General features: G+C 42.9%; 1 protein-coding gene across 32 annotated transcripts in view; it reads left to right on the top strand.

Annotated features, from left to right (window-relative positions):
• srcin1a (SRC kinase signaling inhibitor 1a) overlaps window positions 1-15,412 on the top strand; it is a 102,412-nt gene that overhangs the window by 23,095 nt on the left and 63,905 nt on the right. For 28 of the 32 annotated variants that reach the window (XM_077213134.1, XM_077213142.1, XM_077213161.1 and 25 more), the window contains exon 1: window positions 14,890-15,066. The exons of 2 other annotated variants lie outside the window; for them this stretch is intronic. In XM_077213134.1, the coding sequence (XP_077069249.1) occupies window positions 15,000-15,066 (67 nt within the window). In that variant the 5' untranslated portion in view covers window positions 14,890-14,999. Of the gene's footprint in view, window positions 1-14,888; window positions 15,067-15,412 lie in introns of those variants that run through there. 2 more of the 32 variants (XM_077213155.1, XM_077213163.1) reach the window with 1 other exon arrangement.

Here is a 15,412-nt window from a genome sequence, read left to right as displayed (position 1 = left end):
TATGGCGAGTTTGGTCGTGCTCGAGCGCCACCTCTGGCTTACCCTCACCGACATTAAGGACGTGGAGAGAACAAAGTTCCTCGACGCCCCAGTATCCAGCACCGGCCTCTTCGGCCCGGCAGTGAAGGGGTTCTCAGAAAGATACACCGAGGCACAGAAAGCGTCCCAGGCCATGCGTCACTTCCTGCCTAAGCGCTCTAGCTCGGCGTCGAGTGCTCACAAGCTAGCCCCGCCGACGCCTCGGCCAACAAAGCCCACGAAGCAGGCCTCTCAGCCCCGCCCTGCGGCTGATGCCCAGCGCCAGCCGAGAGCAACCAAGCGCTTCCCGCTTCCCCGACGCCAAGGCCCCAGACCAAGCGCCGCGCCTCACACAGCGCCGCCAAAGTCGTCCTAGCATGCAGGGGAAAGAGAGAGGGCACGGGTCCCGCACTCGCCGGACCACCCTCGAAGAAGTCAACAAAACTTCCCACAGCCCCTTGTTCAGTTCAGGTGGCTGGGGATTTTATTACTGCAAACAGGCCCGCAACAGTAAGCGCGTTCTTGCAAACAAACGCCGTTTTCACGGCGACCCATATAAAGCACAAAAAGAGTATGTTTCACAAACACAACACGTGGGTTCACGGTCCCCCTTCATCAGGCGGCCCCTCCCCCGTTATAATACTGCCTTCCCTACACGCAAATGCTTGTACAGTCAGTCCAATACTCAATGTGTGCACAAATCACAATATAAGGGTATCAGGTCCCCCTTCACTAGGCGGCCCCTCCCCTGTTGTAACACTGACTTCCCCACACGCGAATGCCTGTACAGTCAGTCCAATACTCAATGTATGCACAAATCACATGATAAGGGTATCCGGTCCCCCTACATTAGGCGACCAGCCCCAGTCAGTGTGTCAAGCCCTAGCCACACGTGTTCTAGCCTGGCAAGCTATCCCCGGTGTGTCGAGTTGGGTCATAAACACTATAAAGCGAGGTTACTCGCTCCAATTCGCTCGCAGACCCCCGAAATTTCAGGCGGTTCTCGAGACTTCGGTGAGAAGCAACGTGGGTCACGTGCTTCGCACCGAAGTACAGAATCTATTAGCAAAAGGGGCGATAGAATTAGTCCCCCCCGCGCTAAAACACATGGGTTTTTACAGCCGCTATTTTCTGATTCCGAAAAAAGACGGCGGTCTCAGACCCATTCTAGATTTGAGACATTTGAACAAAGCTCTCATGAGACGGCCGTTCAAAATGTTAACTATCAAACATATCCTCGCGCAAGTGCGCACGGGGGATTGGTTTGTCACAATGGATCTGAAAGACGCTTACTTTCACATTCAGATAAACCCTCGTCACAGGCCATTCTTGAGATTCGCCTTCGAGGGCTAAGCTTATCAATACACCGTTCTGCCGTTCGGTCTATCGTTAGCACCCCGTACATTCACGAAGTGTGTGGATGCAGCGCTTTCTCCCCTGAGACATCAGGGAGTGCGTGTGTTAAATTATCTCGACGACTGGCTGGTGCTGGCACAGTCGAGAACCGAGCTATTAGCTCACAGGGATTTGATTCTCAGCCATCTAAAATGCCTGGGTTTCACAATCAATGTGTCAAAAAGCAAACTAACCCCCAGCCAGAGTGTGATCTTTCTGGGTACAGTTTTAGACTCGAGAGCGATGACAGCGCGACTCACACCAGAGCGCGCGCTCTCAGTGCGAGCGCTTACAGGCACTTTCAGAGCGCGCGAGCACGCGCCACTGAAGAAATTTCAGAAACTGCTTGGTCTCATGGCAGCAGCATCGCCAGTACTCCGCTTGGGATTACTGCGCATGCGCCCGCTGCAGCACTGGCTGAAACGGCGTGTGCCAACTCACGCATGGCAGTCAGGCAACTTGCGCATTATGGTAAATCACGGTTGTTTAAGAACCCTGATTCCCTGGCGAGCGCAGAACTGGTACCACGAGGGGGTGACAATGGGAACAATTTCCAGAAGGAAAATGGTTCTTACAGATGCGTCCAACCTGGGTTGGGGAGCGCTGCACGAGGGCATGCCTGCATCCGGCCTCTGGTCGAGCACGGAGCAGAGCTTACATATCAACTGCCTGGAGATGAAAGCAGTTGGATTGGCCCTGAAAGCATTTCTGTCGAACCTCAGGGGTCACCACGTTTTAGTCCGCACAGACAATATATCAGTGGTGGCCTACATAAATCGCCAGGGGGGCATCAGGTCAGGAAACCTGCATGCGATGGCGAGAGACCTCCTCTTATGGGCACAAACCAACCTGAGCTCTCTGAGAGCAGCGCATATACCGGGCATCCAGAATGTGGGCGCGGATATGCTTTCACGGGGCAACACTCCCCTCGGCGAGTGGTCCCTGAACCCACAGACGGTCAGTCTGATATGGAAGGTGTTTGGCGAGGCCGAAGTCGACCTGTTCGCCTCGAGAATCAACACCCACTGCAAATTGTTCTTCTCGAAGGACAGGGACGCGCTGGCCCATGTCTGGCCCAACCGTCCCCTTTATGCCTTTCCCCCCGTCTCGATGATTCCACAAGTCATCAAATGGGTCAGAGAGAGCGGGTGCCCAGTCCTTCTGGTGGCCCCTCTCTGGAAAACCAGACCGTGGTTCCCGGAACTGGTTCAGTTATCGGACACAATCCCATGGCCTGTCCCACTGAGGAAAGACCTCCTCACACAGGCGAACGGGACATTGTGGCATCCGAGACCCGATTTATGGGCCCTCCATGTGTGGCCCCTCAACGGGTACCCAAAGACCTTCCTGAGAAGGTCTTAAGCACTATATCTGAAGCCAGGGCCCCGTCGACTCGGCGCCTTTACGCTTCGAAATGGTCGGGTTTTTCCAGCTGGTGCTCGAAAAATCAGGCTGACCCAGAGTCATGTGAGATATCTGTAGTTCTCTCATTCTTACAGGAGCTGCTGGATGCGGGTCGCTCCCCGTCCACGCTCAAAGTGTATGTGGCAGCCATAGCAGCACATCATGTTCTGGTGGCTGGCCAGTCACTAGGAAGAAACGACCTGGTCGTCAGATTCCTTAAAGGTGCTAGGAGAATGAACCCCTCCAGACCTCCATCTGTGCCATCTTGGGACCTCTCCACGGTCCTGAGGGCTCTGAAAGGTCCACCTTTCGAACCGCTCCAATCGGTTGATCTAAAACCCCTCTCGCTGAAGACCGCTCTCCTTATGGCTTTGGCATCTATCAAGCGAGTGGGAGATCTGCAGGCACTCTCTGTGAGCCCTGCATGTTTGGAGTGGGGTCCAGATGACTCCAGAGTCATCCTCAAGCCCAGACATGGTTACGTTCCTAAAGTGCTCTCAACACCGTTCAGAGCACAGGTGGTGACGTTATCAGCCCTCCCTCCTTCTGCAGAGGATGGAGAGGTTAATCTTCTCTGCCCTGTCAGAGCGCTGAGAATCTATCTGGAGCGTTCTGCGTCTTTTAGACAATCAGAACAGCTTTTTGTCTGCTTTGGTGGTAGATCCAAGGGGGATCCAGTCACTAAGCAAAGACTGTCTAGATGGATAGTGGATGCTATTTCTATGGCTTATACCGCAGCGGGTCAAGTTTGCCCTATAGGCGTCAAGGCCCATTCAACCAGAGGTATGGCCTCGTCATGGGCTTGGTCATCTGGCATTCCCATTAGTGATATTTGTGATGCGGCCGGCTGGTCCTCGCCTTCCACATTTATGAGTTTTTATAATATGGAAGTGCCTTCCCTGCAGGCGAAGGTGCTTTCGGTATGATTAAGACCCGTGGGTGGCCGGTCTTGTCATATATTACTGTGCACAATCACATTCACATATATACATGAAACCCGCTGCTGGCCGGTTGTAGTTCATACATAAACCCGCTGTGGCTGGTTATATTTATATATATATAAACCCGCTTTGGGCCGGTTATATGACATATACAAAACCCGCTTTGGCCGGTTATATGACATATATAAATTCCATACATATATAAAACCCGCTTCGGCCGGTTATATTCCATAACAGATATCAACCCGCTTTAGCTGGTTAAGATTTCATATATAAACCCACTTGACTGGGTATATGTTCGTATACTAATAACCCCGACAGAGTCTGGGTTCATTGGTGTAGTATATTGGGTATTTCTACTGATGTATACTACGGAGATCTGACGGTGTCTGGTCTATTTTTACATAAATTATGCGGTTATGGCTTGTTCTGTACGCTCAGGGGTCCTGAGTTGCAGTGACAGCCAGTTACTCAGTGCGGCGTTTTGCATGGCGTCCCCACTGCGTATAGCTACGCAATACGAAGTGACCGTTCGAAAGGGAACTACTCGGTTACTCACGTAACCTCAGTTCCCTGAGTTAGGGAACGAGTATTGCGTAGCCAGCCGCACTATGGTAACATGGCAAGTTGTCGCTTCAGTCGTTAAACCTGCTATAATGGCGAATTCGGGGGCTATTATAGACTGAGGTCACGCCCCCTTGGCGGGCTCTGACGTGTATGACGCAGAGTTATCTCATTGGTTGCACGTCAGAGGCGCCTGCGCCATTGGATGTGCAGTTGCCGCAGCGCAGCCTATGAGCGAGCCAGACGCTCATGTTCTAGCTGTGCAGCTGCAAATGCGCTTTACATAAAGGCTTCAGTAAATCGAGGAAAAGGAGTTTCCCCCACTGCGTATAGCTACGCAATACTCGTTCCCTAACTCAGGGAACTGAGGTTACGTGAGTAACCGAGTAGTTTCTTTGTGTGATCTGCGCTCATTTGTTTCCATTTCTCCTCATGAGCTGCGCGAGCCTCAACAGCACAACCGTATTACCAGTCAGCGGCTGTTTACGGATTGGTTGGCACTTGGCAGTCAGAATGTCGGCAGATATTTTTTTTAACGATAATAATTTAAAAATTAAAATACATTTTAAATGTACAAATATTTTAAGTAAACAACAATATTCCAAGTTTAGGAAACGTTTTTATTAAAACTTTAAAAAATAATTCTGCATCTATTTTGAGATATATCCAGCTGCAGACCCGCAGCACCACCAGTTTCAGAACCCCAGTGCCAGAACCCCAGCGCCAGAACCGGAAGTGAGGGAGGGGCGGAATTATTTACAATGACACAAGCATGGTTATTTTTGCAAGTATTTAAAAATATTAAAAAATTGTTGCACCTTTTAAATAATATTTAGGGTATGTTTTTATTACACAGTGAGTCACTGCTCGTTGTATGAACTATAACTGGTATGTGACAAATAAAGAGCAAGACAGTGCTCGTGTTGTTTGAAGACGTGAGAGTGCGCGCGCGCGGCCGGGGCTCTCTCACTCTCTGCTCGTTAAGCGCCCTGTCATGCGCAGCAGTCATTCTATTCCGCCAAAAAGCGGACGATCTGACGGGTTTTAGAAGATTTAATACAACCTGAAACTAAAAAACAGACCCGACCTCTATTTGAGACCGGACTTATATTTACCCAGACCTGCAGCCACACCAGGCGTGAAAAGAGACAATCGTCTATTTGGGACTCGGCTATTATTTGAAGTACGGTACATTTTTATGGTTTCTTTTAAAACAATGCCGGATTTTCTCTCTCTTTTTAGATTTTTGACATTATTTTACATAAAGAAAAATGCATGCTGCACATGTTCTTGTGAAATAAAGTATATTTTATATAAAATGACCACAAGTTTCAAGCATTATTTTCACGACCAGGAAGTAACTCTCATAATACAATAAAACGGATAACTATATAGAATTATATTACACAAAATCAATGTTTTAAATGCTTATTGTACTATACCTTAATGTATCATTATAATAGGTATAAAGTATGACATTTCGTGTGTAATAATGACGTTTCGTGTCTAAGCAAATTACGCTCCAAAACGTTAGGTGGCGTTACTCGGTTTAGAACGTAAGCTCCGCCCCTCACTTCCGGTCCTGGCGCTGGTGTTAGAACGTAAGGTCCGCCCCTTACTTCCGGTTCTGGCGCTGGGGTTCTGAAACTGGTGGTGCTGCGGGTCTGCAGCTGGATACTATTGTCTATTTTAGGTGTGCCAGCTGCCACTGTGGGTGGCACAGGCACACCCTGGCACACCCGTGGCTACGCCAGTGAAACACACTGATTTATTCAGGAACAAATCAAGTGACTGCTTTCATAAGTGAGTCATTTAATCATTCACTCAATCTGTCCATTTAAACAATGATTAATTTAAGAGCAAAACAAGTGACTGCCCTCATAAGTGAGTCACTGAATCATTCACTCAACCAATTTATTCTAAAACTAATTTATTCACAAACGAATCACTACAGATGTGTTGATCAGAGATTCGTCAGTGCAAAAAGGTACAAAATAACTGGTTATATGCTTAGGCTGCGTTCACACTGCAGGGGCTTAATGCTCAATTCCGATTTTTTGAAAAAAATAGATTTTTTTGCAAGGCCGTTCACATTTCCAACTAAATGCGACCTTTTGTGATCTCCTGTGTGAACGTGAACGTGAAATGACCAAGAAGTGACCCGCATGCGCAGAAGAGTACTCAACGGTCAACGCATCACTTGTTGTTTCACTTCAACGCAGAATTATGACGTTTGTCGCATATCAATGACATGCGGGTCGGATACATGTGACCTGGCCGTTCAGATTGAAGTCGCATTTCAAAAGATCGGATACATAATGGATTTGAACCACGTGCCCAAGTGGCCTGGGTCGCATTTGAAAAGATCGGATCTGTGTCGTTCAGACTGTCATGAAAAGATCAGATACACGTCGCATAGGGGCAAAAAAATCAGAATTAGGTTGTTTCAGCCTGCAGTGTGAACGTAGCCTTATACATGGTACTCAATATTAACTTGTTCATTAAACTGTTGTATAAATATCACACTGGCGATTGCGCTCTAGGTCTAAGCATATAATCTCGACTGTGATTAGGTCACAGGTACAGTCTACTTATATATTTCATTTATTATATGTCAGATTTACTTTGATTTTACATTAATTTACATCTCTGATTGACTGCTATCTGAAACCACTCTGCAACAACAGTGTTCTGCTAGCCTGGAGATCTGTGGAGCAAATCTGCCAGCAGATGAAATGTTTCTCTTTCACTGATCCTTTAATGGTGTCTCTGATGATTTACAGAAGCATATTAAAGATAAAACCCACATAGAGACGCACACACACACACACACACACACACACACACACACACACACACACACACACACACACACACACACACACACACACACACACACACACACACACACACACACACACACATATACATTTATGTGTATTAAAATTCATTTTTTGGTTTTAAAACTGCCTTTATCTCATCAAACATTGACATAGTTAGCAGTCTTGTTATTGTAATTACTTGTGGGATGAGTCTCCGCTGTAACTGAGAAAGAGAGACGGGGGATGGCGATCTCTTGTTTAGTTTAATTAAAGAGGCTGCTATTAACACTAGGGGAAGCAAACAAGCTGGTTATCCGCCCCAACCATGGTAAGTGAATGTTTGTGTAACGGTATTGTGAACATCAGTGGTAAAACCAGATTGATTCTCAATCTCACTGTTTGAGTCTGATCAAATCTTCCAGGGCAGATCTAAATAATGAACTCTTCTCAAACATCTGATGTTTAAAACAGGGAGACAGAATTGCATGCAGTAGGTTGAGAAGTCACTGTGTGCTGCTACTTTTGTTTGCTTTTCTCAGTCCGTGTATGTCTGTGAATGTGTTTCTGATTGTGTGACTCATCCATAATGGACTTGTTAGAGAAAAAGTTGTTTCTCAGTCAGTTTGATGGCCCCTAGGCGGTAATAGCAATTATACAACAGCGAAGAAAGGTCTCTTTGCTCTGTCTGCAACCGCAGTAAGAGAGACAAACAGAGAGTGTGGAGTGATTGAACAGTTGCAGTGGTTTAGTTTGTTTAACAACATCTGACCACTGACACCTTTTCCCACTGGATGGATTTTACATATCTCTTGGAATTAGATGATTTGTCGCCTTTTGTTGTTGTTGTTTTTGTTTCAACTGATTATTCTCTGTGTATATCCACCAGACTAGTCATTACACTTGATAGGGCTCCATTTAGAGTATCCCTTTGGCTTTTAAAAATAATGTTTTGAATGTGAAATGTGCAGCTTTTACAATACCATTGGATTGAATTAGTTTAATTCAAATAGTTCTTACTGTTCTTTCTGGTTGTGATGGCTAAAGCGAAAAGGGAATTTCGGGGGGGGGGGGGGCTGTTGCTTGTCCGGTTTTGTTGACGGGGGGTGATTGTTCACTCTAGAGGCCATTGTAAAACAGACTGTTGCTTTTGTGTGTGCACTAAAACACAGATAAACAACAGCCTCCAATGTTTAGTACTGGCTTTGTGTGAAATAATGTTTTTAAGTATTCCTTAAAAAATGACTAAGCCTAAACTATATAAATATGTTCAATCTAGCCAATGTCCAAGTATATCAGGACTAGCACTGATGTCCCATCAAAACCAATTAGTGCATGACGCCTCCGCCTGTTTCCTTCCTGTTTCTCCTCTGCCTCCCCATCATTCATAAGCTCCACCTCCTCCTCTCTCCTCTCCATATGCTTCTGATTGGCTCCCAGGTGAGCAGAAGCCAGCTTGTCTCCCTAATGGCAGCATGAGTGCATTTCACTGTGGTTTAAAGAAGAGACAGGGGAAGATGAGAAGGGAGGCATTAAAGAATGTACGTTCAAGTTGCTCAAATTAAAGTACTGTTTGTGTGCTTCAATGCAAAGTATGTAGCCTTAGTTATTGCTGGTTCTTCACTGCCAGTGTCCTAGAATGTGCCAGGAGTTATCTCTTCTCTCATTATTTTAAATGAATGAATGAATGCATGCAGCTGCTACCATTCAGTTCCAATTACTGTAGTTAGAAGTCATGCACTCTTACCAAAATAATGTTATTGTGTTAACATGCTAGTGTGGCTACTACAATGCAGATTATAAAAGAAAATCACTTCTAGTATTTTTCAGTTGCAAAATTATTGTAATTTTAATTACAATCTATAAAAAGGCTATATGGTAAAAACCTGTTAATTGGTTCATGGGAAGTTCTCTTAAATAGTTTTAGCATGTTATTGAATATGGCAATGTTAATGTATTTAGTTTTGGCGGACTACTGTAGATCTGCTACGCTGCTGCCTGCTGCTGTTGATTATTGCTGCAGAGCGAGTATGGACTTGCTACTGCTATTAGATACACAGACACGCTGCTGTGAACATGTAAGATATGCTGCTGCATGAATAGACATACATAAGTCCATTAGCAGATTAGGCAGGTGGAGCTGGTGGAGGTGGAGGGTTTCAGAGGAACTCTGATAGCTTGCTGCAGGAATACTCTACAGCAAACACTAAACCAGACTATTTAAATGTTGAGCAAACAATCTCAATCAGTTTGTTCCATGCCGTATTAATGTGTTTGCTTGCTGATTGCATGTAAAGGACCTATCAGCCTGTGCACTCTAGAGTTTCATAACTGAACAAGATATTTTCCCCAGCTTGTGGAAAAGCTAATTGTGATGTTTGATTTTTACATGTACTTAGTACTTCAGTAGGTTGGTATATTAGCATTACACATGTTAATGAATATCAGTAAATCAGTAAAACGGTTGCGGCAAAATCTTTACGGTAAATTTCTGGCGACCACAGCTGACTTTTTTTTACCATAAATTTCACTGATTTCTTTTTTTACAGTGTCGTTTTGTAGAGATGCTAAAGATGGGACTGACGCGGCGCCATTGTCTTTGATAGTTGTGATACAACAAGGTCTCTTGAATAAATACACAGTGATGCAATGTTTTCTATGAAGACACATTCAGCAGAAGTACTGCCTTTGCACACAGTAGTTGTTCATAACAGTGGGATAAAGATGGCTTTAGTGTTTAGTGTTTGTTCACTCTCATTTTCTCTCACTCACTCCCTCTTGCTCGCTAAACATCATTGTTCTCTTGTACTTTTTGAAAAGGTCTTGCTAACACATTCTCAGGCTGTTATTTTGCATTGATTTAGCATGTCAGGGTAATTCTAGCTTGGCTTCTGTGATGGATGGAGGCAAACAACTTGTCTCCAATTCCGGCATTATGTGCTCTCTCTCTCTCTTTTTCTCTTTGCCTGCGGCAGTTACCTGCTTTAGCACGTCAGATGGGCTGACTTTCTTTGCTGATGATATCTGCTTCCATGCACAGGTCAAATCAATGCCCTCTCCTTTTTTTAACCTCAGGATGGTTATTTTTGCTACAGCATTTTTTCTTTATTAGGAGGAAGAGTTAGCAGAGATTATATGATCTGAGATGAGAGAATGAGACAACGGGTGCAGTTTTCTTGGAATCAATGCTTCAAGGCTTTTGACTTTATTGCATTAATCTGGTCCGTTGTGGTCTTAAATTCAGCCAAAGCGGTCCCCTTTGCAACTGCCGTATTTTAATGTAATATAGCTAAGAGCAGAGCATTATGTGATTGTATTATTTATCATACATAATAGTAAATGTAATACTGTATTTATTGCATAGTAATCATACTTCAACTATTGTAGTTTATTAGTATCTATCTATGTATTATTTATCATACATAATAGTAAATTTAATACTGTATTTATTGCATAGTAATCATACTTCAACTATTGTAGTTTATTAGTATCTATCTATCTATCTATCTATCTATCTATCTATCTATCTATCTATCTATCTATCTATCTATCTATCTATCTATCTATCTATCTATCTATCTATCTATCTATCTATCTATCTATCTATGCCATCAAAACCAGTTTAAATCAGCAATCAACCATCAAACCACTATTGGCTGTGTTTTATTAGTGCAGTCACCAATATGCAAATGTTCTTTGAACAGAATACCAATAAACATCTTCAACAAAGTGATATCACTCAATTATGCAGCCTGTTTAAGTGAATTGAACATGTCCTTCTTGCTTCCATTCAAAGCTCTTATTGCTAAAGCTAACACAGTTTAGTCACATTGTCAGGGTGTATTAGTGGTTAAAACTCCCTAGAGCAAGTATTATGGTAAGTCGGTATCAGTTCCGTCTGTCCTTCAACAGGCTGCTGTCTGAAAGATAATGCTCCTTCTCGGGAAAGTATGAGTGCTATTAAAGAATTCAATGCTAACAACATTAACCACAAGGTCATTCAATTTAACCATTTCTCAGGAGCACTGCTGCTGTCTATTACTCCAGAACAACCCTGATGTTTGTTTAAAGCATCAGGCTCTGCTTAATAACATACCAGCTGCTTTCAGATTCAATGCTTTAAATAATATGTGAATAATTAATTCTGTATTTTTTAGCCCCAAGCTTCCTGAAAAGGGGTGAAGGGGCAATTGAGAGACTATGGAGACAGTTGAGACGGTGAAAAGAGTGATTCACATCCCATTGAGTTGAAAGTACATGATATGATGTTTCAGAGAGAGAGAGAGAGAGAGAGAGAGAGAGAGAGACTTTGTGTCTTCATTCTATTATCTCCAGTTTAGAATGGCGCATATTTAAATCTAATTTATTAAGCGTGTAAGTGTCATTTCATCACAAATAAATATTTTACAAGGGTTACTTTTAATGGCAAGCTCTCAAATGTTTCTCGCTTTGACTTAAATTACATTCACAAAATTAAAAGAATATGAATAATCACACTTCAATTTGACAAACTGATGAATAATTAGTTGTTGCAAATAATTTGTGCCATTTGCTACTTGTGGCATATATTTAAACTGCAAATCAAAAGTCTGCATAGTAAGATTGATAGTAAAGAAATGCCTAATTTTATTCAATAAAGATGCATTAAATTGACAGTCAAAACAACACAAGATTTCTATTTCAAATAAATGCTGTTCTTTTAAACTTGTTGTTTATCAAAGAATCCTGAAAAAATGTGTCAGTTTCCAACAAAAAAAAAATTAAGCAGTGCAACTGTTTTCAACATGGATAATAATAAGAAATGTTTCTTCAGCATCAACTTATCATATTAGAATGATTTCTGAAGGATCATGTGGCGCTGAAGACTGGAGTAATGATGCTGAAAATTCAGCTTTGACATCACAAGACAATTTTTTAAAAATGTTCAAATAATTTTTTAAATTGTAATGACATTTCACAATCTTACTGTTTTCACTGTGTTTTTGATCAAATACATACTTCTTTCAAAAACGTTAAAAAACGTTCCGACCCCAAACTTTTGAACAGTAGTGTGTATACTTGCTAATAGTTCGTCATAGAGCTGTTTGCCTGGCGGACATTTTCTGTATATTTGGCAAAAGATTTAGCTTAGAACAATTTGTCAATGGTGGCAAATTGCAGAAAAGCTGGAAAACCAACAGTCATTTATTATTAAGGAACTGTGGAATGTATAAATAAGTGAATTAATGAATCTATAAAGTCAAGATGAATAAATTAATGAAAATATGAACAGACAAATCAATGAAGATATAGCGTATCAAATCAAGGCACCTGCAGCTGTCAGCAGTTTTGTTATGCTCTGTGTATGCAGGGTTTTTATGCAGTAATTATACATCACTAGAGGCTAGATTTTAGTCCACTAAAATATTCAGGAACTTCATGAACATTTTATTAGCAAAATTACTCCACTCAAGCGATCAGGACCAATACATACTTTTCTGACCTCACTCCCTGCTGGAAACTTTTCTGACTTTCCAACACTCACACAAACACCACAGATCAAAAATATATACTCAATTATTTTAAGATGTATATACTGAAGGTTTGCTCATGAGAGGTTATGTTTGAATCTGTTAACAAAGAGAAAATAAGTAAAGGGCAGTGGCTAGAGGAATGGTTAATATTTTTAAATTTAGTGTTTGTGTGGGTGTGTGTATTTGTTTGTTCAGGCGTTCAGGAATCTGACAGTGAGACTCTTGACAGAATTCTTGAGAAGGTTTTCGCTTGGAACCCCTATCATATTGAGGATGTTTACCGAAAGCTTCTGTTTACACACACACACACACACACACACACACACACACACACACACACACACACACACACACACACACACACACACACACACACACACACACACACACACACACACACACACACACACACACACACACACAACCACACACAAAACGACACCAGCAATGTGAAACGTTTTTTTTTCTATTGGGGAATCGTGCCTCGCTGTAACATTTCATTTTTTTGTATTACTGACTGAACAATGTTTCTTATTCCTTTGGCATAATACAAAAGAGAGAGATGATTTGGGAATCAATTCTTTCCAACAGCACCAAAGGCAATTATTGTGCATGTGTATGAAAGAGAGATAAAGGGAATGAAAGAGAGCACAAAAGATGGAGAGAATGAGGAGCTTAACCATGGTCGATGTTCTTTTTTTTCCAGCTAATGTTGGGGCCTGCTTTCCGAAGCAAGGTAACCACACCAGCCACTCCCATATCTCCTCATGTCGGCCTGCCTCTGGCCAATCAGGTTGGCCTGTCATTTTGTTCCTCTGGTTTTGTCAATTGTATGTCAAAGTTTTGTCTCCATATACTGCCCGACCACAACGAATGGGTGTTGTCTGCGTGTCATGTGCGTTAGCTGCTCTCCTGGGCCGTCTTTATGAACGAGAGAGGGGGAAAGAAGGAGAAATTGCAGAGGGGCGTTAAAGTAAATGTGCATTAGGTTGTGCCTCTTCCGCTTGGAGGCAGTTTGGGAATGTATGTGTGCTGCTCTGTCAGAGGCATCATGCACATTCAAACTGAGGGGGCACGTAAACCAATGTGTCAAGTTTTGGCTGGTTAGCATGGTTTAGCTGGTAGATGCTGGAACTACACAGTCTAACTGCATCTTTCTTCACTGATGGCCATTTGGAAGTATCTGTGGATTCTGATAGAAAAAAGCCTGTTTTATGCTTCTGCGTCGAATCGACGACGTACCCCCGCAGACCCCTCTGCTTCGCCGCGAACCCCTCCGCGTAGCTCGACGTGCACCTCCAAAAAATTGTAACTACGCGTCGAGGCGACGCAGACCACAAGGGCTGTGATTGGTCAGATGCACCGCGATGCAACTCAACCTGACACAGAACCATAAAACGGCCACGACGCCGTAGGATTGACAGCGTAGCTACGCCGTGGAGTTGACGCAGAAGCATAATGAGGCCTTAAGTCACAGATATTTCACTATATTCAGTGTCATAGTAGTTTTTGAAAAGTAGCCATATGTATGTTTTTTACCCCCATCTTACACTTCTTAAGTGAATTATTAAATTAATAGTTCACCCAAAAAATGTAATTCTTTCATCATTTACTCACCCTAATGTTGTTCCAAACCCATAAGACTTTTATCTTTAGAACACAAATGAAGTTATTTTCAATATTCACTCATAATTTTTGCCCATTCATTGAAAGTCCACGCGACCAAAACGTTTACGCATAAAAAGTACAAAAAGACATTGAAAAAGTAATCCATATGAATGCGATTTAATTAAGTCGTCTGAGAAGACGGGATCGCTTTATATGACGATCAGATTTAATTTCTCATATAAACATTGATCAACTAACATACTGTATACATAGAGCACATCAAATATGGTAAACACATGCACAAGGTTACTTTTGCATTGTATTAATTTGAAGCGTGAAAGTTTTGTTTGCATGAACTTTCAATGGAAGGACAGAAATCTCTCAGGTTTTATTAAAACTATCTTCACTGAGTTTCAAAGATGAACAAAAGTCATATGGGTTTGAAACGACATGAAGGTGAGTAAATGATGACAAGTTAAATTTTTTTGGGTGAACTATCCTAAAGTTGCTTAAAATTGCTCAAAAGTTTGTTTGTTTTTTGTGTGTTTTTCCTTTGGCCATGTCCCATCTGGCCTAGGCCACAAAGTGAGCCAGAACTGCCACCGGTGCCCTCTCAAAAAATTGTACATGACTCCCTGTGTAGTTAAATTTTTCAATGCCTTTCTCTCCCAGCATATATAAACATATTTTTTCGTGTGTGTATACATGATTGTGCATGCGGAGGGTTGTGATCTAGCATGTGTCCTCAGAAGGCAAGAAACGCCACTTCAGATGACAAAGGCGAACCGACAGGCAAAGCAAAATGTAATCTCCTACAGAGAAATTTTGTCTCCCTTCTTTTCTTTGATATATAGCTCAGTGCTTTTACTTTTCCTTAGTTCCCTCTTTTCGACTGAACCTGAGATCAATAGCTCTGCAGGGATCAGACACTCGCTCTTGTGCTCTTTTCTGTTGTAATAAGTCTAACATCTCATCCCATTTCTCTCTCTTCCTCCCCTTCATCCCATTCTCCTCCACCATCTGTCTCTGTGAATGCATTTGCGCTGTTGCATGCGTGCGTGTGGTCGTGCATGACTGTATGAATGCGTGTGTGCTGGTGCCACACTTCTCACATTCCTCAACTCCTCGTCCCCCTTTCACCCCTCTCTCA

Source organism: Siphateles boraxobius, unplaced genomic scaffold (assembly GCF_051911475.1).
Source record: "Siphateles boraxobius isolate OS27281-9 unplaced genomic scaffold, OSU_SipBor_1 66, whole genome shotgun sequence".
Lineage (NCBI taxonomy): Eukaryota > Metazoa > Chordata > Actinopteri > Cypriniformes > Leuciscidae > Siphateles > Siphateles boraxobius.
The sequence above is the reverse complement of the archived record's forward strand: the minus strand, read 5'-3'. Positions and strand labels throughout refer to the sequence as shown.